General features: G+C 41.0%; 1 protein-coding gene across 1 annotated transcript; it reads left to right on the top strand.

Moving 5' to 3' along the window:
• Positions 1 to 821: 821 nt before the first annotated feature.
• On the top strand, positions 822 to 26,267 carry LOC115155080 (calcium uptake protein 2, mitochondrial). The gene is made up of 13 exons (XM_029701865.1): positions 822 to 897; positions 12,279 to 12,433; positions 17,405 to 17,534; positions 17,719 to 17,750; positions 17,890 to 17,965; positions 18,155 to 18,202; positions 21,083 to 21,165; positions 22,680 to 22,739; positions 23,019 to 23,116; positions 23,433 to 23,604; positions 23,894 to 24,002; positions 24,486 to 24,643; positions 25,878 to 26,267. The coding sequence occupies exons 1-13, from the start codon at positions 822 to 824 to the stop codon at positions 25,977 to 25,979; spliced, it is 1,299 nt and encodes a 432-aa protein (XP_029557725.1). The 3' UTR covers positions 25,980 to 26,267.
• The last annotated feature ends 378 nt before the right edge of the window (positions 26,268 to 26,645 follow it).

Here is a 26,645-nt window from a genome sequence, read left to right as displayed (position 1 = left end):
CAAAGTCATGTTAGGATATATCAGTTATCCTATTAGAGTTTCATGGTCATGTTGCAGCAGTGTGTAGGAAGGAGATTCCAAGATGTGGGAATTGTGCAGGAGGGCACGGGACAGAGGATTGTATCGTTTTGGTGGATAAAGTTGTGTTTGTCAACGGTAGGGGTGCTCATCTTGCCGGCAGATCGGCGGTGTAAGGTGCGAGAGAGGCAGGTTGAAATGGCCAGAGTCAGAATAGTGCAGAGGGTGTATGCTGAGGTAATGAAGAAAGTGGAGGGGGATGGGTCAAGGGTGAGGGATAGTAGTAGTTTTGTGCCAGCACAGAGGGTTAGGGCAACAAGTGAGTTATGCTTCAGTGAGGTTGGCTTCTTAGCGTTCATAGCAATGGTTATTAACTGTACCGCAGAAATGGAACGTAAATCACAGAGAATAGATGTTGTGGTGGCAGCTGCAGAGAAGTATTTGGGTATACGAGATTTGACTTCAGAATAGTTACAGGGTGTGTTGAGGGGTGGTGTCAGGTCCTCCCAGGCCGTTGGCATAGAGCAGGAGCAGATAGGGTCAAAGTAGTGGAATGGGTTAGTGGGGTTTTCATGAGTTTAGGTGGCAGCTGCAGAGAAGTACCTGGGTGTATGAAATTTTAGGGTTAGGGTTAGGGTAAATGGTGTGGTGATTTAAATGTTGATGAAATAGTGGTATATAGGTGTAGGGTTAGTTGGTGGTGCATGTTTTTCCTTTTAGAAACAGGAATAATGAAGAGAATTGAATGTAGGTCAGCCGTGACTTTAGTACAGTAGGTGGCGGTGTATGAACCTTTAAGTTAGATGCGATCCACCAACCTAATCCCAAAGAAGAATATGAAGAAGAAGAAGAAGAAGAAGAAGAAGAAGAAGAAGCAGGGTTCGATACTGGTTGGGGAAAGATGGATGAAGAGTTGGTAAAGGGGAATGTTCTGAATGGACAACAGTAGTTTCGAAAACTGGAACAAAAAGGAAATTGTCAAAAATTGGAGTGGATGATACGTGTATGAATTATAATGAATCACTTCTTGTTGGGATGTGTTTATTGAGTAAGGATGCATATGTGGGAGACCCGTTTAGGTGTCGAAAATGGTGAAGTATGCACTGGGAAAAGTGGAGTCTGTCAGAGTGACCAGGAGTGGTCATATTTTGATTAATTGTATTTCTGAAGAACAGAGGAAGATTGCAGTGAGCCTTAAAAGAATCTGGACAACAGAAGTTTTGTGTTTTTAACTTCGCAGTAGAGCACCGGTCAAAGGAGTCATCTCAGGGGTGACGACGGATGTTCAGGTTAAATCCCTGAAGAGAATTCCTGGTGTGACCCACTGGATAAATGGAGAAAAAGAAGAAATTCTGTCTGTCCTGTTTTTTTTATAAAGAGCAAGTACCCACGCATGTGAGCTTTCGTCCCCAAACCATTGCAGTGTAAGAATTGTAAAGGATTTGGCCATGTTTCAAGTGTGTGCAGACAGACAGAGTATATTGAAGAATGGTGTGTAGAAGGACAACGGTGTTGCAATTGTGGTGGGGATCATGATCTCAATTTCCTGAAGTGCCCTGTAAGGGTGAAGGAGGTTGAGGTGGCAAAAGTTAGAGCGGTCAATCGAATCTCCTATGTGGAGGCGATTAAAAGTATTGAGAAAACAATTGATGCTAGTGAAGACATGGTGGTGGACACACCACAGCCTGCAGTAAATGTTTGCTGCCAGTCAAAGGATACCCTGGGTGTTAAAAAGGTGGCCCACCCTCCCAGGTCCCACTTGAGCCTGTGTAAGGATCAGATGTGTGTTTTATTTTTATTTTTTAAATGAAAAGTTGTTTGATTTAGTTTAGTATATTTATATATATTTTGGTAGTTTGGTATTTTTTTTTTTCTTCCATATTTTTGAATCATGTTTCCATCCGGCACATATTAAATTGTGTGATCGCCAATATACCATAGAAGAAGAAGAAGAAGAAGAAGAAGAAGAAGAAGAAGAAGAAGAAGAAGAAGAAGAACCACCCGTTGGAACCTGGAGAGGCCACAATGTGGAAAGGTGGCGGAAGCGGACGCTGAAGTGGATTGTGAATCTAATGGTGGTAGAATGAAGGAGTATTGTCCAAAAGAATGGAAAACAGAGCAAAGTAGTGTACAGTGCTGAGAATGTCTCTTCGTATCTTGTAGGAGTGTGGTTTGTTAATGAGGAGCAGCTGATCAAATGACCAATCTTGAAGAATCCATTTGAGCTATCCAAACTGGTGGAGAGTGTGATGGGTAAAGTGAAGGCTGTGAGGATCACAAGAGGCGGGCTTGTTTTGATTTTTTGTACTTCTACGTATCAGAAGGAACGTATGTTGCGTCTCAACCGATTTGATAAGTTTGACGTGTTGTGTGTGTCTCTTTGGAACAGGGCACCCCTCAAGGGGGTAATATCTGACATCACGTGGGAAGTTGATGTTGAAGAGATGAAAAATATTCCTGGAGTGATGGATGCACATCGGATGAATCGTGTGGTGAATGATGAAAAAGTGAAGAGTTTATCTGTTCTTTTGTTTTTTGACATGAAGTTTCTCCCTACTCAAATGCAGTTGGGGTATAAACACTACAAAGTCAGAGCATTTATCCCAAGACCAATGCAGTGGGATCACTGTAAAGCTTTTAGTCATTATTTCAAGTGTTTGCAGACAGAAGAAACCGAGATATCCAAGTTGTGGAAAAGATCACATCATGTGTTATAAAAGTGATGAAAATGTGACATGTTGCAATTGTGGTGGGAACCATAAAGCCACGTCATTTCAATGCCCAACAAGGGTGAAAGAAAATTAGGTGGCCAAAGTTAGGGTTGTCCAGAGAATTTCATATGCAGCAGTTGTTTAAAGGGTTGAGGGTTTGAATGGTGCTCCTGAAAAGTCCATGCTGGTGGTTAGGCTTCACTACATGCTGCAGGGGTTGCCTTTCACTAGCAGGACCTTGATATTTTAAAGGTTAAGAAGGTGGCGTTTATAGCTATGGTGATCAATGGCATTGCCAAGGTGGAGAGAAGGTGCAGGAAAATATATATTATTGTGGATGTGGCGGAGTGGTTCCTGGGACTGAAAGATTTCTCGGCGGAAGAACATGGAATATTGTCACAACCCGTACCACCCTCTCAGGCCCTAGAGCCTGAGAAGAGAGATATGGAGATTTTAAAGAAGGAAGAAGTGGGAGTTTTGTTTTGGTCAATTTACTATTTTTATTTGGGTGAATTAAGTTAGTTTCCCTATCACGCATGGATTAGATTTTGTAAAAAAAAAAAATCAACCCGTCCAGTTGGTGGCGGCAATACACCTTTTGGGGTTGTACTCCGCTATAAAACCCACAGAAGAACAAGAACAAGAACTTTGGCTACGGGGATGGTGGTTGGAAGAGAGCGCTTGTTTGAAATGGAAAAGCGTTGCGGTATCTTTTGATAAAGAATAACATCAAGACGAAGCAGCTGCTTTACAAGTGGGATGCACTGTTGAGCACTACATCCCGAGGGGTTCATGCTGATTGTACGGAGATTGTGACAATCGGTTAAATGGCGTCCCTTGAAAAAGCAAGAACAACATGTACACTACCGGTGAAAAGTTTTAGAAGACCTACTCATTCAAGGGTTTTTCTTTTATTTTTACTATGTTCTACATTATAGAATAATAGTGAAGACATCAAACCTATGAAATAGCACATATGGAATCATGTGGTAAATAAAAAGTGTTAAACAAATTAAAATATATTTTATATTTGAGATTCTTCAAATAGCCACCCTTTGCCTTGATGACAGCTTTGCACACTCTTGGCATTCTCTCAACCAGCTTCATGAGGTAGTCACCTGGAATGCATTTCAATTAACTGGTGTGCCTTGTTCAAAGTTAATTTGTGGAATTTCTTTCCTTCTTAATGCGTTTGAGCCAATCAGTTGTGTTGTGACAAGGTACGGGGGGTATACAGAAGATAGCCCTATTTGGTAAAATACCAAGTCCATATTATGTCAAGAACAGCTCAAATAAGCAAAGTGAAACGATAGTCCATCCTTACTTTAAGACATGAAGGTCAGTCAATACAGAAAATGTCAAGAACTTTGAAAGTTTCTTCAAGTGCAGTCACAAAAACCATCAAGCGCTATGATGAAACTGGCTCTCATGAGGACCGCTACAGGAATGGAAGACACATAGTTACTAGAGGTCGACCGATTATGATGTTTCAACGCCGATACCGATACCGATTATTGGCGGGCCAAAAAAAGACGATATCGATTAATCGGACGATTTATATATATATATTTGTAACAATACTGAATGAACAATGAACACTTTTATTTTAACTGAATATAATACATCAATAAAATCAGTTTAGTCTCAAATAAATAATGAAACATGTTCAATTTGGTTTAAATAATGCAAAAACAAAGTGTTGGAGAAGAAAGTAAAGGTGCAATATGTGCCATGTAAAAAAGCTAACGTTTAAGTTCCTTGCTCAGAACATGAGAACATATGAAAGCTGGTGGTTCCTTTTAACATGAGTCTTCAATATTCCCAGGTAAGAAGTTTTAGGTTGTAGTTATTATAGGACTATTTCTCTCTCTACCATTTGTATTTCATATACCTTTGACTATTGGATGTTCTAATAGGTACTTTAGTATTGCCAGCCTAATCTCGGGAGTTGATAGGCTTGAAGTCATAAACAGCGCAATGCTTGAAGCATTGCGAAGAGCTGCTGGCAAACGCAGTAAAGTGCTGTTTGAATGAATGCTTACGAGCCTGCTGCTGCCTACCACTGCTCAGTCAGACTGCTCTATCAAATCATAGACTTAATTATAATATAATAACACACAGAAATACGAGCATTAGGTCATTAATATGGTCAAATCCAGAAACTATCATTTCGAAAACAAAACGTTTATTCTTTCAGTGAAATACGGAACCATTCCATATTTTATCTAACGGGTGGCATCCATAAGTCTAAATATTCCTGTTACATTACACAACCTTCAATGTTATGTCATAATTACGGAAAATTCTGGCAAATTAGATCGCAACGAGCCAGGCGGCCCAAACTGTTGCATATACCTTGACTCTGCGTGCAATGAACACAAGAGAAGTGACACAATTTCCCTAGTTTAATATTGCCTGCTAATATGAATTTCTTTTAACTAAATATGCAGGTTTACAAATATATACTTGTGTATTGATTTTAAGAAAGGCATTGATGTTTATGGTTAGGTACATTCATGCAACGATTGTGCCTTTTTATCGCAAATGTGCTTTTGTTAAATCATCCCCTGTTTGGCGAAGTTGGCTGTCTTTGTCAGGAAGAAATGGGCTTCACACAGTTCGCAACGAGCCAGGCGGCCCAAACTGCTGCATATATCCTGACTCTGTTGCACAGAACTCAAGAGAAGTGACACAATTTCCCTAGTTAAAAGAAATTAATGTAGCAGGCAATATTAACTAAATATGCAGGTTTAAAAATATACTGCTCAAAAAAATAAAGGGAACACTTAAACAACACATCCTAGATCTGAATGAAAGAAATAATCTTATTAAATACTTTTTTCTTTACATAGTTGAATGTGCTGACAACAAAATCACACAAAAATAATCAATGGAAATCCAATTTATCAACCCATGGAGGTCTGGATTTGGAGTCACACTCAAAATTAAAGTGGAAAACCACACTACAGGCTGATCCAACTTTGATGTAATGTCCTTAAAACAAGTCAAAATGAGGCTCAGTAGTGTGTGTGGCCTCCACGTGCCTGTATGACCTCCCTACAACGCCTGGGCATGCTCCTGATGAGGTGGCGGATGGTCTCCTGAGGGATCTCCTCCCAGACCTGGACTAAAGCATCCGCCAACTCCTGGACAGTCTGTGGTGCAACGTGGCGTTGGTGGATGGAGCGAGACATGATGTCCCAGATGTGCTCAATTGGATTCAGGTCTGGGAACGGGCGGGCCAGTCCATAGCATCAATGCCTTCCTCTTGCAGGAACTGCTGACACACTCCAGCCACATGAGGTCTAGCATTGTCTTGCATTAGGAGGAACCCAGGGCCAACCGCACCAGCATATGGTCTCACAAGGGGTCTGAGGATCTCATCTCGGTACCTAATGGCAGTCAGGCTACCTCTGGCGAGCACATGGAGGGCTGTGTGGCCCCCCAAAGAAATGCCACCCCACACCATGACTGACCCACCGTCAAACCGGTCATGCTGGATGATGTTGCAGGCAGCAGAACGTTCTCCACGGCGTCTCCAGACTCTGTCACGTCTGTCACGTGCTCAGTGTGAACCTGCTTTCATCTGTGAAGAGCACAGGGCGCCAGTGGCGAATTTGCCAATCTTGATGTTCTCTGGCAAATGCCAAACGTCCTGCACGGTGTTGGGCTGTAAGCACAACCCCCACCTGTGGACGTCGGGCCCTCATACCACCCTCATGGAGTCTGTTTCTGACCGTTTGAGCAGACACATGCACATTTGTGGCCTGCTGGAGGTCATTTTGCATGGCTCTGGCAGTGCTTCTCCTGCTCCTCCTTGCACAAAGGCGGAGGTAGCGGTCCTGCTGCTGGGTTGTTGCCCTCCTACGGCCTCCTCCACGTCTCCTGATATACTGGCCTGTCTCCTGGTAGTGCCTCCATGCTCTGGATACTACGCTGACAGACACAGCAAACCTTCTTGCCACAGCTCGGATTGATGTGCCATCCTGGATGAGCTGCACTACCTGAGCCACTTGTGTGGGTTGTAGACTCCGTCTCATGCTACCACTAGAGTGAAAGCACCGCTAGCATTCAAAAGTGACCAAAACATCAGCCAGGAAGCATACGAACTGAGAAGTGGTCTGTGGTCCCCACCTGCAGAACCACTCCTTTATTGGGGGTGTCTTGCTAATTGCCTATAATTTCCACCTGTTGTTTATTCCATTTGCACAACAGCATGTGAAATGTATTGTCAATCAGTGTTGCTTCCTAAGTGGACAGTTTGATTTCACAGAAGTGTGATTGACTTGGAGTTACATTGTGTTGTTTAAATGTTCCCTTTATTTTTTTGAGCAGTGTATATACTTGTGTATTGATTTTAAGAAAGGCGTTGATGTTTATGGGTAGGTACACATTGGTGCAACGACAGTGCTTTTTTCGCGAATGCGCTTGTTAAATCACCCGTTTGGCGAAGTAGACTGTGATTCAATGATAAATGAACAGGCACCGCATCGATTATATGCAACGCAGGACAAGCTATATAAACTAGTAATATCATCAACCATGTGTAGTTAACTAGTGATTATGTTAAGATTGATTGTTTTTTATAAGATACGTTTAATGCTAGCTAGCACCTTACCTTGGCTCCTTGCTGCACTCGCATAACAGGTAGTCAGCCTGCCACGCAGTCTCCTCGTGGAGTGCAATGTAATCGGCCATGATCGGTGTCCAAAAATGCCGATTTCCGATTGTTATGAAAACATGAAATCGGCCCTAATTAATCGGCCATTCCGATGAATCGGTCTGCCTCTAATAGTTACCTCTGCTGCAGAGGATAAGTTCATTAGAGTTACCAGCCTCAGAAATTGCAGCACAAATAAATGCTTCACAGAGTTCAAGTTACAGACTGTTTGAATCAGGACTTCATGGTCAAATTGCTGCAAAGAAACCACTACTAAAGGACACCAAAATAAGAAGAAACTTGCTTGGGCCAAGAAACACAAGCAATGGACATTAGACTGGTGGAAATTTGTCCTTTGGACTGGAGTCCAAATTGGAGATTTTTGGTTCCAACTGCCGTGTCTTTGTGAGACGCGGTGTGGGTGTATGGATTATTTCCGCATGTGTATTTCCCACCGTAAAGCATGGAGGAGGAGATGTTATGGTGTGGGGGGGCTTTGCTGGTGACACTGTCTGAGATTTATTTAGAATTCAAGGCACACTTAACCAGCATGTTTACCACAGCATTCTGCAGCTATACGCCATCCTATCTGGCTTGGGCTTAGTGGGACTATCATTTGCTTTTCAGCAGGACAATGACCCAACACATCTCCAGGCTGTGTAAGGGTTATTTGACCAAGAAGGAGAGTGATGGAGTGCTGCATCAGATGATCTGGCTTCCACAATCCCCCGACCTCAACCAAATTGAGATGGTTTGGGATGAGTCGGACCGTGGAGTGAAGGAAAAGCAGTCACCAAGTGCTCAGCAGACTGTTGGAAAATAATTCCAGGTAAAGCTGGTTGAGAGAATGCCAAGAGTGTGCAAAGCTGTCATCAAGGCAAAGGGTGGCTATTTATCTAACACTTTTTTGGTTACTACATGATTCCATATGTGTTATTTCATAGGTTTGATGTCTTCACTATTATTCTACAATGTAGATAATAGTAAAAACAAAGAAAAACCCTTGAATGAGTAGGTGTGTCCAAACTTTTGACTGGTAGTGTATGCCAAGAGAAGTGCAGTATTATCATAAGGAGACGTATACTTGGAATACGGAGGAGGAATGGAGAGAAAAAGAGAGGCAGAGGAGGTCTAGGAGAGAGAGGGAGGAAGACGGTGAGCTTTAGTCCGTTAAAAATTGAGGGGAAAAAGGAAATGGTTTGTTAAAGAAGAATGGCAGAAAGTATAAGTAGAGTGAGCTGAAGACAGGAGGAGAAATTAAAGTGAATGAGGGCGAAGTATCGGAGGTGGTAGTTGTGGTGAAGTACTCGGAGCCTGAGGCTTGCACCGAGGGTCAGGCCAAAAATTAGTCTGTGACTGTATGAGGGACGTTTTTGGAAAAAGTGGACCCTTGCCTTTTGGCTGATCCATTTTTGGTTTCAGGGTGGGTGAAAACAGAGTTGGGTACTGTGGAATCGGGGAGGGTAACCAGACGTGGTCTTGTGATAATTGTTTGTGTTTCTGCTGGTCAGAGTGAGACGGTGCTCTGCTTTAAACGAATGGAGGCAAGAAATGTGAATTGTTTCGCTCTCAAGAAAAGGGCACAATTGAAAGGAGTGATTACTGGGGTAGCAGTAAATGTAAAAGTTGACCAACTGAAGGGGAAGATTCCCGGTGTTTGTGATGCTCGTCGTTTGGTGTAACGCAGACAGGGTGACGAGAGTGGTGAAACAGAAGAGTCATTGTCTGTTCTTTTGAGTTTTGATGTTGAGTCTTTGCCCGACAAAGTGATGTTAGGATATATAAGTTATCCTGTACGAGCTTTTGTGCAGAATACATTACGTTGTTATAGGTGTCAAGCTTATGGGCATGTGGCAACAGTGTGTAGGAGGGAGGTTCCTATGTGTGAGAAGTGTGCAGAAGGCCATGAGACAAAGGAATGTGTAGCATTGGGGAGAGTAGTGTTATGTGTTAATTGTAGGGGTGCCGATGGGGCTGGGGATCAGAAATGTGCGAGAGAGGCAGGTTGAGGTTTCCAGGGTTAGAGTAGTGCAGAAGTTGTCATATGTTGATGCAGTGAAGAAAGTAAAGGAAGATGGGTCAAGCGGGAGGGATCCTGAGAGGAGTGGTGTGAGTATTTTTAGCATTTAGCATCGATTTTTAGCATTTATAGCAAAGGTTATCAACTGTACTGCAGGGATGGAACCTAAGTTGCAGAAAATTTAGGTTGTGGTGGCAGCTGCAGAGAGGTATTTGGGTGTGAGAGACTTGACATCAGAAGAGTTACAGGGTGTGTTAAGTGGTGATGTCCCATCCTTTCGGGTTGTTGGCCTGAGGTAATTCTAAATAGATTTAAATAGTCGAGTAGGGTGGTATGATTTTTATTGTATAAAAAGTGTGGCGTTAGAATGTTTGGGTCTTTTTTGATTTTTTTCAAGCGAGGTATAAGGGAGTTGTACTTCAGTCTAGTAGGTGGCGGTAATGCAACATATTGGATGTCAGACGCCGTTAAACCTCATCGAAGAAGAAGAAAATTATTAAGAATGTTGGAACCTGACCAGTGGGTGTGACAGTTTATGGAAAATGGCTAGCTGGGGAATGGCTGCTGGAGTTTTGAGAAACTTTTTGAGGAGACCTTGGTCGTACAGGGCGCTGCATCGTGCCTTGGGACCTGGCATTTTGGGGTCTCTCGTTGGAAGCGGACTGATATTTTATCACTATGAACAGAGCAAGAGGTTTTTTCCCTTCACGGTTCATGCCGAGGAGGAAAAGGTAACGTATATTTGGCGCAGCAGTAACTAACGTTAGCTGGATAGATATCTATGTTAGCTAGCTAAAGTTAGCTAGTCAGACACTATGTTTGACATTTTCTTGCTAGTTAGCTACCTATCAGTGCCTGGTGAATCACTATTTGTTCGCCACACTCGTCTACCATTATCACAACTGAATATTACAGTACACAAGTAAACAGCTCTACATAGGACGATTCGCGGAGTCCTATATAGGGCTAAAGTAAACAAGTAACGTTAGTCAGGGTTGAGGAGTAACGGATTACATGTAATCTGAATATTACAGTTCACAAGTAACGGATTACATGTAATGGATTACAAAACCGTTCAAACTATGTCTTCCAATGGTTCGACTAATGTCGGCATCCAAAGATGATCCAACTCGAATAAATGGAGGGAAGGATGGCAGCAGTGGTGTAGCCTACGGCGATACGGATATCACTTATTATTGATATCTACATAGCGCATTGACGTGAATCATACTGCTGCGCTGTCATTTGCTATTTGCGCCTTACTGATTGAGGTTGTTGTGCATGGCTGTTGAACCCAATAATGGTTGAATTCAAGAAGCTTAAACTGCCTATCAGTTGAAGCCAGTGGACAGCCAGTTAAAAATGTGCTCTTACAACAGCTGCATAGTGCGGAACCTAGCCTATGGAAAACAAGTGGGAATTTTATTGCTCAGTCTAATTAATTCTGATAAATAAATACAACAAATCCATAGGCCTAATGGACACGTGCTCAAACTGGCACACATTTGATAGACTTAAAAGGACAATTTGTAGTTGCTACATCCATTTCTGGATTTATCAATTATATATATATATATATCTCCATTGAAACAGAGGCGGGCAACCGTTTTGTTATTGTTTCATCTGAGGATTTGCGCTTTAAACAGCTGCATATTATCAAGATATGAGAACTTTTGTGAAATAGCACAGTTGCAAATAGAAATCAAACTGGATGGACATCAGAAATAGAGGAAGGCCAGGACTAAAAACAAGCAAAATATAACTATTGTAAAATACAATGTGTACGTAAAATGTATATAGTATGTATAAGCTGGAAGTAGAAGACTAAGTGTTATTGCTTATTCGTTTACTCCAATTAGGGGAGGGATGGTAGGGTTTGCGGGGAATAATAAAGGAAAATATATTTTTAAAAGGTTTGTGTGTGTGTGCCAAAAAAATGTGTATATATTTACCCCCCAAAATATATGGGGGATTGGAAATGATGCAGACAATTACATTGATGGAAGCAACAATCTATCTGCAATATTAAAGCTGATCCACCCCCTTAAAAAAAAGTGTCACCAACAAAAAGGTAAACAATAGGCCTATAGCAAATGCAGCATATGGCATTCATTTTCACATGTAAATAGCACTTGTCAGTAGAGCTATTTAGTGTAAACATTAATATTGATTTATCCTGCAATAGATGTAATTCAATTGGTAACATACATTTTTGTCTTCTTCTAATGCCTCTTAAGGGGAAAGTAATCTAAAAGTAATGGAATGTAATCAAATTACGTTACTGAGTTTGGATAATCCAAAAGTTACATTACTGATTACAATTTTGGACAGGTAACTGTAACAGATTACATTTAGAGAGTAACCTACCCAACCCTGCAAGTAGCCTATTTAAGGCTCCGTACAAATATGGTAGGTAGCTAGAAACTACGACTACTTATTCGGTGGAGTTTACCGGCGGTTGGCATGCAATATGTTGCATTACCGCCACCAACTGAAATATAGTATAAATCCATTACACTTTGTGATACAAAAGGGGAAATGGGGAAAAATACAAATGTATTTTTAATTACCCTACCAACTAACCTTATACTCATTAAAACCCACCACCTTATTCCACTACTTTAATCTGATCCTACCCCAAGCCAATGACCTGAGAGGACAGGACACTACCACTCAACACACCCTGTAACTCTTCTGAAGTCAAATCTACTACCTCCAAGTACTTCTCTGCAGCTGCCAATGCATCTATTTTCTGTGACTTATGTTCCATCTCTGCTGATAAACGTTGCTATGTTGATAAACATTGCTATGAACACTTAGAGGACAACCTTACTATGTCACTCATTGGTCTCCCTCTGTTCTTGCACAGATTTACTATTCACAGGGATCCTCTCAGAATCCCTCACCATTGAGCCACCCTCCTCCTTTCATCACTGCCTCACCATACGACATCTTCTGCACTTCTCTGACCCTGGCCACCTCAACCTGTCTCTCTCGCACTGGACACCTCCAATCCCCAGCAATGTGGGCACCCCTACAGTTGACACACACAGCTTTTTTTCACCGGAAATACACATTCCTTTGTCCCATGTCCTCCTACACACTTCCCACATCTTGGAATCTCCCTTCCTACACACTGCTGCGACATGCTCATGATGCCTATAACACTAGTGTATTCGTCACAAAATCTCTAACAGCATCACTCCTACAGTTGAAGTCGGAAGTTTACATACACCTTAGCCAAATACCTTTCAACTCAGTTTTTCACAATTCCTGACATTTTAATCCTAGTAAAAATTCCCTGTCTTATGTCAGTTAGGATCACCACTTTATTTTAAGAATGTGAAATGTCAGAATAATAGTAGAGATAATGATTTATTTTAGCTTTTATTTCTTTAATCACATTCCCAGTGGGTCAGAAGTATACATACACTCAATTAGTATTTGGTAGCATTGCCTTTAAATTGTTTAACTTGGGTCAAATGTTTCGGGTAGCCTTCCACAAGCTTCCCACAATAAGTTGGGTGAATTTTGTCCCATTCCTCCTGACAGAGCTGGTGTAACGGAGTCAGGTTTGTTGGCCTCCAAGCTCGCACACGCTTTTTCAGTTCTGCCCCCACATTTTCTATAGGATTGAGGTCAGGGCTTTGTGATGGCCACTCCAATACCTTGACTTTGTTGTCCTTAAGCCATTTTGCTACAACTTTGGAAGTATGCTCGGGGTCATTGTCCGTTTAGAAGACCCATTTGCGACCAAGCTTTAACTTCTTGACTGATGTCTTGAGATGTTGCTTCAATATATCCACATCATTTTCCATCCTCATGATGCCATCTATTTTGTGAAGTGCACCAGTCCCTCCTGCAGCAAAGCATCCCCACAACATGATGCTGCCACCCCCGTGCTTCACGGTTGGGATGGTGTTCTTCGGCTTGCAAGCCTCCCCCGTTTTCCTCCTAACATAACGATGGTCATTATGGCAAAGCAGTTCTATTTTTGTTTCATCAGACCAGAGGACATTTCTCCAAAAAGTACGATCTTTGTCCCCATGTGCAGTTGCAAACTGTAGTCTGGCTTTTTTTATGGCGGTTTTGGAGCAATGGCTTCTTCCTTGCTGAGCGACTTTTCAGGTTATGTCGATATAGGATTTTCCCATGATGTCAAGCAGAGAGGCACTGAGTTTGAAGGTAGGCCTCGAAATACATCCACAGGCACTCCTCCAATTGACTCAAATGTCAATTAGCCTATCAGAAGCTTCTAAAACATGACATTTTCTGGAATTTTCCAAGCTGTTTAAAGGCACAGTTAATTTAGTGTATGTAAACTTCTGACCCACTGGAATTGTGATACAGTGAAATAATCTGTCTGTAAACAATTGTTGGAAAAATGACTTGTCATACACAAAGTAATGTCCTAACTGACTTGCCAAAACTATAGTTTTGTGGAGTGGTTGAAAACGAGTTTTATTGACTCCAACCGAAGTGTATGTAAACTTCCGACTTCAACTGTATATCCTAACATTACTTTGTCAGGTAAAGACTGAATCAAAGCTCAAAAGAACAGACTGTCACCTCTGTTTCACCACGCTCCCCACCGGATCTACTTTACACCATATGGCAGGCGTCACAAACACCAGGAAACTTAAATTGCTCCACCTCCATACTTAACGCTACCCCAGAAATCACTCCCTTCAATGGTGCCCTGTACCTAAGTGCAAAGCAAGATACAGGTCTTTCCTCAAGTTGCGTCGCATGGAGTGCCTGCTCCCTCTGATCGGAAGAAACACCAACATCACAAGTCTGCTTCGGGTTACCTTCACCGACTCAACAGCACCCACCATCATTTCCACCCAACCTGAAACCATCCATGGATCAGCCAAAAGGCAATCTTCAAAAATCACACTCCCTCTGGACCAAACGTATCTTTATCACAACCATGTCCATCAATGCAATGCAAGGCTCCGAGCTCCTCACAACACCTTCTACCCCTTCCATTTCACCTCCAGAACTCAAAATGGCATCTGGCTTACTCTGTTTGAACTTGACACCAATCGTCCTCTACATACCCTCTCCCTTGTTATTGCTAGCTTCAACAGATTCAAACCCATACTCTGCCCCCCTCAGTCTTTTCAACCTCCTCTCTCTTTCCCTCAATCCTCCCTTAACCAATTACCTGACTCCTTTTGAAAATATTCAACTTTTCCAAGACAATCTCGTTTTAGCCTCCTCGAGAGATATGCTAAGCCCTGTACTCCCTTCACTTCAAACTCGAGCAATCTGCCCAAAATGCTACTGAACGACAAGCTAGCTAGCGAACTAGCCCCAATCGGCTGACAGCCGTGGTATATCAGACCGTATACCACAAGTATTTTTACTGCTCTAGTTACATTGGTAGCCAGTTTATAATAGCAATAAGGCTACTATGATATATGGCCAATATACCACAGCTAAGGGCTGTAGTAGATTGGTCCTATACCACACCCCCTCAGGACTTATTGCTTATATATACCACTATCCCCAACACACCCCACCATTCCTTCCCACTACTTTTGGGGTAAAAAAAGGAAATTGCACCACCTCTTAAGACATTGGGGGCTTAGCCGAAAGTTACATAGCCTATAAAGGGATAACAGACATGAGCCAAGTAGAGAATAGGTTATAAGACCTCTGATTCATTTCATTTATTCAGTTCTACCACTAAATTTCTCATTTTTAACAAGGTTAAATATGTTGTAGTAAAGTTCAGCTTCAGTCCACAGGAGGGCACTGTGTCACTGTCAGATGTGTGCTTCAGTCAGAAAAAGGTTCTCTTATCTCTTTGGTCTCAGCTAGCTAGCCAGCCAGCCAAGCTAGCTACAGAAACGAAACCAATCAAATGCACTCACTGGAAATAAACACTTTTCCTGTTATCGTGACTTATATCAACATCAGTTGAGGCTGCTGAGGGGAGGATGGGTCATAATAATGGCTGGAATGGAGCGAATAGAATGGCATCAAACACGCTCTAGCCATTACCACGAGCCCATCCTCCCCAATTAAGGTGCCACCAACTTCCTGTGATCAACATCCTTACATGGTGACCACACCGCTTGCGTTACAAAATGAATGTACACATACATGTTATTCAATCATTGCATCCAAACAACTTGCGCGTGTCAACGAGCGTCTGCGTAGCCAGGCGCTAAGATATAACTTGGTTCTATTTGTGACGCTTGACGAGCTGAAAGTCCTGCCTCTCCCATCTCATTGGTTTTTAGGAACATATTCCCATGTGGGTGATTGAGGTCCACACTCCAGCCCAGTTGGTGGTGGTAATGCACCTTAAAGTTGGTTGCCAACCGCCATATAAAGTCCATAGAAGAAGCAGCCTGAAGGAGGAGATATAACTAGAAACAAACTCGATTTACCCTTTTATCTGTGGATTAATTGTCGGAGTAGAGGACCTTGTGCATTTCAGGTAAAACAACAACCCAATGTTTATATCGCAGGACAAATGGTGCTAACAGCAAGCTAGCTAGCTAAATTCCCATGAATGTTTAATGCTTTTTGACTTCAAATGATTAACATAATTGTAATATAGTTGCTTCAGAGTTTGTTTTGATATTTCAACCTACGTGTCCTGATCGTGTCTGGTGTGGATGGACAAAATCAACATGCGCGAATGCACGATCTAGTCAGCACGTTAGCTTGCCCATTCACTAAATAACTCCGACTGACACACAATAGCTTAAATTAGCCAACCCTTATGCTGAGGGAGTCTAGCTAGTTAGTATGAAAGTCCAGAGAGGACATATAAATAAAACATTTATCTCATGTTGATCACAATTTATTTATTTCATGATCATGACATAACAAAAGTTGTTTTGTTGACATAACGATAAACTCTATATATAGGAGTGGACATATTGATGATAGATTAAAAGTATGGCTGAGGCGGCAGAGCCCATGTTGGATCAGCGCATAGTGTAGCGGTCAATAAAAATAAACTAAGGGATGGTACCTTTCATGCTAACATCATGCTTCCATTTGTGTTTTGGAGCTCAGTATCAGTTTATATGTTAGGAAGCCAAATTGCCTGTTACCTTGAGCTAAGAGCTTGTGGGGCATTTAAGCACTTTACGACACCTGTAAGCCAGCTCTTTTTCTCCTAGGCTCTGTGCCACCCCCAAGACCACAGCCAATCGCATGCGAGCAACAATGCCACTAACTTGCCGAATCTTGTGAGCGAGCGCATTGCAATCAAAGCAGTCACAGGGTTCCTTGATGAGGTGGTTCTCGTGCATCTGGACAAATGAATGGATAATACGTGGTACTTTGGATTCATCTCATCTCGACAAAATGTTCTCGTGATCACGATTAAACAACTTTTGTTATGTAGTGATCATAAGATAAATAAGTTGTGATCTCGACATAACGACTTTTTTTATAGTCATCCAATGTCTTCCTTGTTTTTGGATGACCAGATGACGTCGCTGCTCATTGACGCTGACCCCTACCTTTTTGATGGAAAAAAAGTATTACTTTTTTTCTGAGCAATTTTATTAGTATAAAATAATATAATTTCCCAATTTTTTTGGAGCATACAATATAGCTCAGTACTTGAATGATTTATTTTATAGTCATTTTTGCTCATCTTTATCAAGGGTGTCAATAATTTGGGACCCCACTGTATATCTATAGTAGGTAGACAGTTCTTACTAAATCGGCATCCCTTACATCACCACACCGAGCAGTGCACAAGAAAGTATTCAATCCAGTTGTTAGACCTATGTTTTCTATTTTAGGGGAAATTGTGCAATCAGTAGCCTTGATACATTGATAGCTGAAGCAAGTAAAATGTATTAACTAATTGCTGTTAGACAAATGACAGTCATGCAATGTGCCACAATAGTTGGTCAGGAGTACTGACATTACCTTATCCAATTTTCAGCTTTGCACTGCCCTTGTATTTTAGACCTTGTCCTTCTTTTAGTGCTAATGCTTCCTTCCATATTATAGTTGCTTCCAGTGTTCCAGCTGTCTGCCAGACGGATGTGCTTTAACCAGTTTGCTTCCATGACGTACAATAAGGAACTCTACATGACACCAAGGGATTTCCTCTTCTCAATCATGTTGGAGAATGTCGACCGTAAGTACAGTAGTATCAGATGAGTGTCCATGTTGTAAAATGGCCTAGCTGGTAGAAAAGGGAATACTTCATGATGTATTGAATTGATTGGCATATGGCTACACAAGCTCCCTCTGTAAGTGTATTCAATTTTGTTCCAGGCAAGAACTGCACTTTACATTATTTTCCTTTCATCTGCTATTAGGTAAATTACCAAAGAAAGCTCTAACCAAAAAGGTGAGTGTTGGGATCAGGTTAACTCATTGTCAGAATGTGTTTTGGATTTTAGTCCATTCGTGCAATGCCATCAACATGAGCATTACAGCAAGAGAAGACTATTGGTTGTTTCTCCTTGTATAATTTATGATACTTGCAGGAGGTGGATAAGATGCTGGATGCTGCCTCACGGGTTCAGGCAGGTAACAGTCTGTTCAGAAACTTCGGAGACGATGGTACGTTTTCATGCTATGGTCAAACAGCCTCACTGGTGCTGTGTGCTTCATCAATGTAAAAAGATGCTGGATAGTTATACTTCAGGCAGAAAATATGTATTTGATCACTGTGGGAATGTCAATCTAAACAGGATAAATGAACACTCACTGAAATGTTTGTGTGATGGAGAAGCATGTTTTGTCTTGCAGGTCTGATATCCTACACAGAGTACCTGTTCCTGTTGACTATTCTGACCAGTAAGTTATAGACCCAGAATGACATACAGCGGAAAAAGCCCTCCCTTTCAATGACATGCATTTGGAACCGGCATCCTCTAATTCTTACACAACACATCTTACTTCATCTGGGTAGTGTGGATTAGGAGTGTTGTTTATGAATGAAAAGCCATTTTTTTTTGTCAAGTTAAAATAACATCAAATTGATCAGAAATACAGTGTAGACATTGTTAATGTTGTAAATTACTATTGTAGCTGGAAACAGCAGATGTATATATTTTTTTTATGGAATATCTACATAGGCCCATTATCAGCAACCATCACTCCTGTGTTCCAATGGCACGTTGTGTTAGCTAATCCAAGTCTATCATTTTAAAAGGCTAATTGATCATTAGAAAACCCTTTTGCAATTGTTAGCACAGCTGAAAACTGTTGTTCTGATTTAAAGAAGCAATAAAACTGGCCTTTAGACTAGTTGACAATGTCTGCACTGTATTTCTGATCAATTTGATGTTATTTTAATGGAATTTTTTTGCTTTTCTTTCAAAAACAAGGATATTTCTAAGGAGGGAGGGGGGGAGAGAGAGAGAGAGAGATCGATCTACTCATTCAAGGGTTTTTATTTATTTTTACTATTTTCTTGTAGAATAATAGTGAAGACATCAAAACTATGAAACAACACATGGAATCATGTAGTAACCAAAAAAGTGTTATAAAATATATTTTTTATTTATTTGAGATTCTTCAAAGTAGCCACCCTTTGATGACAGCTTTGCACACTCTTGGCATTCTCTCAACCAGCTTCACCTGGAATGCATTTCAATTAACAGCTGTGCCATGTTAATTTGTGGAATTTATTTCCTTAATGCGTTTGAGCCAATCAGTTGTGTTGTGACAAGGTAGGGGTGGAATACAGAAGGTATCCCTATTTGGTAAAAGATCAAGTCCATATTATGGCAATAAACTCAAATAAGCAAAGAGAAACGACAGCCCATTACTTTAAGGCATGAAGGTCAGTCAATCTGTAAAATTTCAAGAACTTTAAAAGTTTCTTCAAGTGCAGTCGCAAAAACTATCAAGCGCTATGATGAAACTGGCTCTCATGAGGACCGCCACAGGAAAGGAAGACCCAGAGTTACCTCTGCTGCAGAGGATAAGTTAACAAATTAACTGCACCTCGGATTGCAGCCCAAATAAATGCTTCATAGCGTTTAAGTAACATACACATCTCGACATCAACTGTTCAGAGGTGTAAGGAAACCACTACTGAAGGACACCAATAAGAAGAAGAGACTTGCTTGGGTAAAGAAACACGAGCAATGGACATTCGACCAGTAGAAGTCTGTCCTTTTCGTCTCACAAAGACACGGAGGTTGGAACCATTCATCTCAAATTTGGACTCAGACAAGAGTAGGTGAATGGATGATTTCCGCATTTGTGCTTCACACCATGAAGCGTGGAGGTGTGGCGGGGCTTTGCTGGTGACACTGATTTATTTAAAATTCAAGGCACACTTAACCAGCATGGCTACCACAGCATTCTGCAGCGATACGCCATCCCATCTGGTTTGCGCTTAGTGGGATGATAATTTGTTTTTCAACAGGGCAATGACCCAACACACCTCCAGGCTGTGTAAGGGCTATTTGTGCTGCATCAGATGACCTGGCTTCCACAATAACCTGACCTCAACCCAATTTGAGATGGTTTGGGATGAGTTGGGGCCACAGAGTGAAGGAAAAGCAGTGCTCAGCATATGTGGGAACTCCTTCAAAATATAGAAAAACCCTTGACTGAGTAGGTGTGTCCAAACTTTTGACTGGTACTTGTATCTTTCTTCTTTATTACTTTCAAACCCTACCTCCCCTAATTGGAGAGAGCTAGTGAGCAACAACGCTTAGGCCTCTACTTCCAGCTTATACATATTATGGACACAGTATTTTACAATAGTTCTATTTTGTTCGTTTTTACTCCATTCCTTCTTTATAATTTACATGCATTAACGTGCGTGCATGTGTGCGTGCTTGTGTGTGTGTGCACGCACACACGCACGCATCTATCAGGTACATGTCAGTACATATAGTGGAGACACAACAAATGGGTGACAGTTGTCGATGTGTTTAGAGGGTCCCTGGTTCGAGCCCAGGTTGGGGCAAGGAGAGGGACTGAAGCAACACTGTTACACAAGTACATATAGTACCACCTTGTTTCACTCAGTTTTGGAACACTTTCTTCTGTTGAGTTTTGCCTAATGAACAGGACCCTGGTTTAGTGCAGCTGTAGCCTAAAGACGTGACCAGGCAGTGCCACATTAGTGAGCTCTCATATACTTTTCTGCACGCACGGCACAACCATACCTTGTCGGACCAGCGCAACCATAATTGTCGCAATATTTTTGTACAGGAGCTGGCTCCTTATGGATTGCCGACTGTCCGTTGCCTGTGATATTCTCAGGACCTGCAGTTGTCTGCACATTAACTTCAGTTATTGACATTGTACATTAGATTATGGTATCTATCCTGTTTAGGATAGTACATTGTGTAGCCTGTTACTTTAACACATTGACTGAACCTGGGTGGTATCAGTTGGCACAAAACGAAAAAGGACATCTTCAAACAGTCCAATAGAACACTCATTTTCCATTGATAGTTTTTTGTTGCTGTTTTCGTACTTACTGAACACACTGCCCATGTGATAGTGTTTTGGCGACTTTACTTCCTCATTCAAAATGTTGCCCAGTCACCAACAATGTTGTGCTTGAATCATTATTTCAGGAGACCCTGCTGTTAACCTTGTGGCGTGGACAGCAATCCAAAACTAACCGCTCATCTTGTCGCTGCTTTGTTCTGTACAAGCAGCACCTAGTGATGTTATTTTCTAACAGAAAATGCATTGTTATTTCAGAGCCACACACAGGATTTCATATAGCTTTCAAAATGCTTGATATTGATGGCAATGAGCATGTGGACAGAAAGGAGTTTCTCAAGGTATGTTTTATAATCTATGTTATAAAATGTTCCTTAAAGGGCCAATCTGCAGTTCAAACAACAGCAAACGGGTACCACTCCACAGCTTTGGGTAAACCGCTTTGGGGTGGGACTTGAGAAATGTAACCACTCTCAAATTCATAGACAGGACTATGGATGCAAGGACTAACCATCCATGAGATCAAAATAATAGTTTTAACTATGTTTTTAAGCTATACAGTGTTATTTTACAATTGCATTGTTTATAAACAATGGAGTAAATCAAGCTTATATTTTGGGTTCTGATGGGTTTAGACATTTGAACTAAGCTCATGAGGAATTTATAAGTTATATTCAAGAATCAATAGCTACATATCATTAATTTTATATTTAAAAAATGGATGTAGCAATCGCAGATTGCCCCTTTTTAAATGTTTTATTTTATGCTTCTCAAGGAATTGATGGAATTGTATTTTTAGTATTCTGTATTCAGTCTCATGTATTGTATATCTATATAAAGTATCCACACTGCAAAATATTGTCGGCCCTTACATGGACATTACCTAATTGGAGGTTTTGACATACACGCTCCTACAATGAATGAGTACTATGGACACTTGATGCTAACGCAGAGGTACTGTATGGCCAGTACCTTAAGTCTGTGCCACATGTTTGTTCCTCTGCACTAGTTTCTCCCACCTCAATTGGTTCCTTCTGTCAAAACATTGGCCTATTCATTCTCAGTCTGAGGCATCACATTTTACAAGGCACAGAAACTAGCTTGGAAACATACTGTATTTGCTAGTTGGCTTTAGCACAATACAGTATGCATACATGGCTACAAAAATGCCTGTGACTATGCAATTTTGTACAAAACCAGTGAAAAGTTGATTCCCTAATTTTGAACAGAGGCTGGTGTGAAAATCGGCAACACTGGGAACCACAAGGGTTAGAGTTAGACCACTGTTGTGTTCCTAAAACCCACTGCACGTCTAAAAGGTGTTATGCACCTCCAGTTAGATTGTGGTTTGGTTTAGAAGATGAGTTCCACACCTGACAAAGTAGAGAGGAGCAGCATGGATTTAGTGTGTTTGAGGGGATCAGTGTGAGCAAAGCAAGGCAAAGGATATCTAATCTTGATCACATAATAATTAGTAATTGGGATGCAAGGTGATTTGTAGATTAGTGATTCTGTGGGGTCCAACCGCTTTGTAGTCGATCTCAAACACACACTGTTTGCTGTTTCATACTGTTTCCAGTTTTAATATTAGAGTGAGGCATTGTGGGTAGTTGATAACCTTTTGACTAATGAAATGTTCTCTGTTATTGCTGACATTTCTTGGATAATTCAGATGAGTAAGAGGTATGTATGTGTTATTAGTGAGTTTAACTGAATTATTAGTTTCCCGCATTCTGAGAACATGTAAGCTAGCTAAGAAATGCTCTCACAAGTAATGTTTTTAGCTTAATCTTCTGTTTTATCTGCATTATTATAATGCAAGGAATCATTGTTGCTGCTTTATTTTATGATGAAGCTCAAGAAAATCATTGGGAAAAGAAAAGAGACGGTGCCTAAGGAAGGTGCCACAGACATGGTGAGTCAACACTGAACTTTTATTTTTAAGGCGGAAATCTCCTCCTTATTCATGTGACTTTTGGAAACACTTTTTTTAGAATACTTTATATAGATGACATTGAATGGCCTTTGGGGAAATGCCTATTGAAAGCACTAAGGCTGGCCAACTGCATTATACGATAATGTAAACCGTTGTGTACGGGCTAGAAAAATTATTGTTTACTTGTATTTCAAGCGTGATGGGGCTTGCAGTAATAACAAAGGCAGGAAGTGTTGAAACTTGATGTCATCTAAACAGAAACCAGTCGCAGAGGGGGATGATGTGAACACTACACTGCAGGCCTTCTTCTTTGGCAGGAATGGTGAAAACAAGCTTCAGTACAAGGGATTTTGCAGGTAAAATATCTGTGGGTTACCATGTAGTATCATTGGTGTTAAACGGTATAGCTACTCCCAACCTTTTCTTTGTAGGTGTCCCTAATCCTAGTAAAATCATGTTTTCGTTACTCCGTATAGACACTGTATGAATAGACTTCAGAGTAGGAGTGTTGATCTAGGATCATTGTTGCCTGTTAGATCATAATGAATATGGTTACATGGACAGGGGGAACCTGATCCTAGATCAGTGCTCCTACTCTTAGACACTTTTTGAATACAGGCCCAGAACTGACCTAGTCATGTTCAGTGTCTTTACTCTGGATTTCTCCTCTAGGTTCATGGAGGACCTGCAGGCGGAGGTGCAAGAGATGGAGTTCCTGCAGTTCTCCAAGGGTATGGACACCATGCGGCGGGAGGACTTTGCAGAGTGGCTGCTGCACTACACCAACGAGGAAGCCAACGAGGCCTACTGGGAGAACATGAGGAAGAGGATCCCCGCGGGCCAGGTAAAAAGGAAAGTAATCCACCCTCCTTTCCTTGAGGTCATCACAGATTAGTAAGGGTTGTAATAGGTGAAAGCGAGGTTGCCAATTGCCACCCAATTGTTTTCCCCAATTGAACAAATTCGGATATGGGGGTCACTTTTTATTGAAGGAAGGATGAAATTTCAAAATATTCGGATAGGGATAATATGCAGTCATGTCAAGAAGTTGTGAAATATAACACATTTTGGGGGGCTCTCAAGGGGTGACTTATCAATGTACGACTTGGACATTTGTCCCTCTTCTCTTGTAGAGCATCACATTTGATGAGTTCAAAGCGTTCTGCCTCTTCACCAACAACCTGGAGGACTTTGCCTTCTCCGTGAAAATGATAAGTGAAGCCAACCGACCTATCGGAATGGGTAATTTTCTTATTCTATATTGTTTTTTGTAGGAAGGACATTTTGTCTGAAATATTCTGATATTAAACAGTCAATTCACTTTAAAGCAGCATTCAGCAGTTGAAACAGTAACAAAGCGCACTCCCTGCCCCTGTTTCAGTAAAAAGCTGAGGGAAGGTGCTGGAGAAATGTAACCACTCTCAAATTTATATCCAGAAGGACTGACCATCCATGATATCAACATTTTAACCATGTTTTGAGGCTATATAGTGTTTATTTACATTTACTTTGTTTACAAACATTGGCGTAAAGCAAGCTTATTTTGGGTTCTGATGGGGTACGACAGTGGAACTAAGCTCATAAGACATTTCTAAGTTATTTTCTTCCATGGATACGTATCATAATTTATTTATTAGTCCAAATAATAGACGTAGCAACTGCTGACTGCCCTGTTAGCCAAGTACATTATCCCCTGATAGTTTATTTCCCTTGCATTCTCTGCAGTCCAATTTAAGCGAGCTGTGAAGATTGCCACTGGGCACGACCTCTCTGAGAACGTGCTGGACACTGTGTTCAAGATCTTTGACCTGGACGGCGATAACTGTCTGAGCCACAAGGAGTTTATCGGAGTGATGGAAGACCGAGTACTGCGCGGCTTGAAGGTACTGGGGGCATTTATCTATCAGTTGAAGCAGTCGTTTAGGGCATTATTTGGTCTTGAGATCCACGCTTAACTCTAACTTTCATGCAATTCTCCAATTGACGTTAATAATCACTGTGATGTGAGTTGCGGTCTCTGTATGAATTGTGCTGTACAAATAAAGTTTAGGCTGAGGCTGCATGACCTGATCATGCAGCCCGGTGCTCATCCCTCCCCATCCCTTCACGTTCCTCACTTTAGGCTACTCACCTTTATGAAAACCCGTCTTATCAGCAACATGGTTTACAATCTGCCTCACATTTCTGAACTAAAATAATATATTTGACATTTATTTCACCTGTTCTTTTGAATATTTCCTGCATGTATTATTTTAGAACACATGGGTGTGGTTTTATGCTGTCTGTTTTAACTCCCCTATCAATTAATGTAATCTATTTGAGCCTAATACAGACTAAAACGTTGTTTGCAATGATGTAATCGTCCTAGATATGCTGTCATATCAGAGGCCTACCCTAAATTACAGGGGGGGGAGTTAATAGCTGCTTGTAACTCCCCACCTGAGAAAGGAATATTAAATCACTATTTGGATGTTGATCATGTCGTCCAAAAAAAAAAAATTATGGAGGGGGAAAAGGAGCAGAGATTTTTTTTAAATAACACGTGCAGTAAAGTTGTTTAGTCCTGGGCTCAGTTTGTCAAAAGTTATCTGGATTTTGCCTATTGGATAGGATTAAATGCATAGAAATAGAATGAATAGAACGGACAAATCAGTCTTGAATGGGGACTCCCGGTCTATTTTTATGCTTTTAATCCTATCTGATAGGATAGGGCCCTGGTGATCAGGTCATGCAGCCACTCTGGGAGGTTTATTAAAGCTGCAATATGTAACTTTTTGGGCGACCCGACCAAATTCACAGACATTTCAGTTCTGTCATTCTCATTGAAAGCAAGTCTAAGAAGTGGTATCTGTTTTATGTGTACTATTTCTATGCTCCCTGTTAAGTTTAGTTTTTTTGTCTTTTACTTTCAGTTCTAGCTTCAAACAGCTGAAAATACAATATTTTTGGTTATGGAAAAAATACTTATTTTAGATGGTACAATGAATTATCTAAACAATGACTGCTTGTTTTGTCGGCAAACTATTAGAATTAAGCAAACTATTAGAATTTTAGCAAAGTGATTTTTGCATATTGTACCTTTTTAACGTTTATTATGTGATGTCTGTATTTCCCCAGGTGCAGCCCCAGCGTGGCATCACAAATTACTGGAAGTGTGTGAAGAGGGAGACCCTAAAGGGGGCACAAGAGGCCCTCCGGGACACCGGAAGCCCTTTTTGAGGGGCTAGACCATTGAATGGAGAAGTGCCTTACGAGTGTTTACTGGGTGACTCCAATGTAAAGCATTGATAGTTGACCATTATCACTGGATATTTGTCAATGGAATATAAACATGGTCCTAATGAACTAAATCAATATTTTTCAGGCTTTTTGTTTGTGAAAATATTATTGCAATATACAGTACATAATCTATGGGTGAGGTTTATTCTAATAGAAATTGGTTGTTGTGATGCTTGATACCAGTCTATGCATACAAGGCATATAAATGAGAGCTCTTTTTACATTTTATTGAAGGTGTCTTGGCACTTTTTACCCTATTTCCCTCCTCAAATGCAAGTGATTTGTTTACAGGTAGACATGGTTTACTGTGGTATCATTTGAAAGTTCTAAACTACACCCTTGCACGATTCACTTTAATTTCTTAAAAAATAAGTTGACATCTAAACTTTTTGTTCACCCATGTATTTAAGAACTGCACAGGATCCCCCAAAAATTCTGAAATGAAGATTGTTCACTACAAAGTCAAAATGGCGTGGACAAAAGTATTCAGAATTCCAATTCATTTGGTTGAAGGCAGGAGATTCTTGTTTACGGTGTAATTTTTCACCTGTGGCAAGTTGCAGGTGCTTACAGGGTACAAAGCCATTCAATATGTTTTGAAACAGA

Source organism: Salmo trutta, chromosome 19 (assembly GCF_901001165.1).
Source record: "Salmo trutta chromosome 19, fSalTru1.1, whole genome shotgun sequence".
Lineage (NCBI taxonomy): Eukaryota > Metazoa > Chordata > Actinopteri > Salmoniformes > Salmonidae > Salmo > Salmo trutta.
Note: the sequence above shows the minus strand (reverse complement) of the source record. Positions and strands in the feature narration are given on the sequence as shown.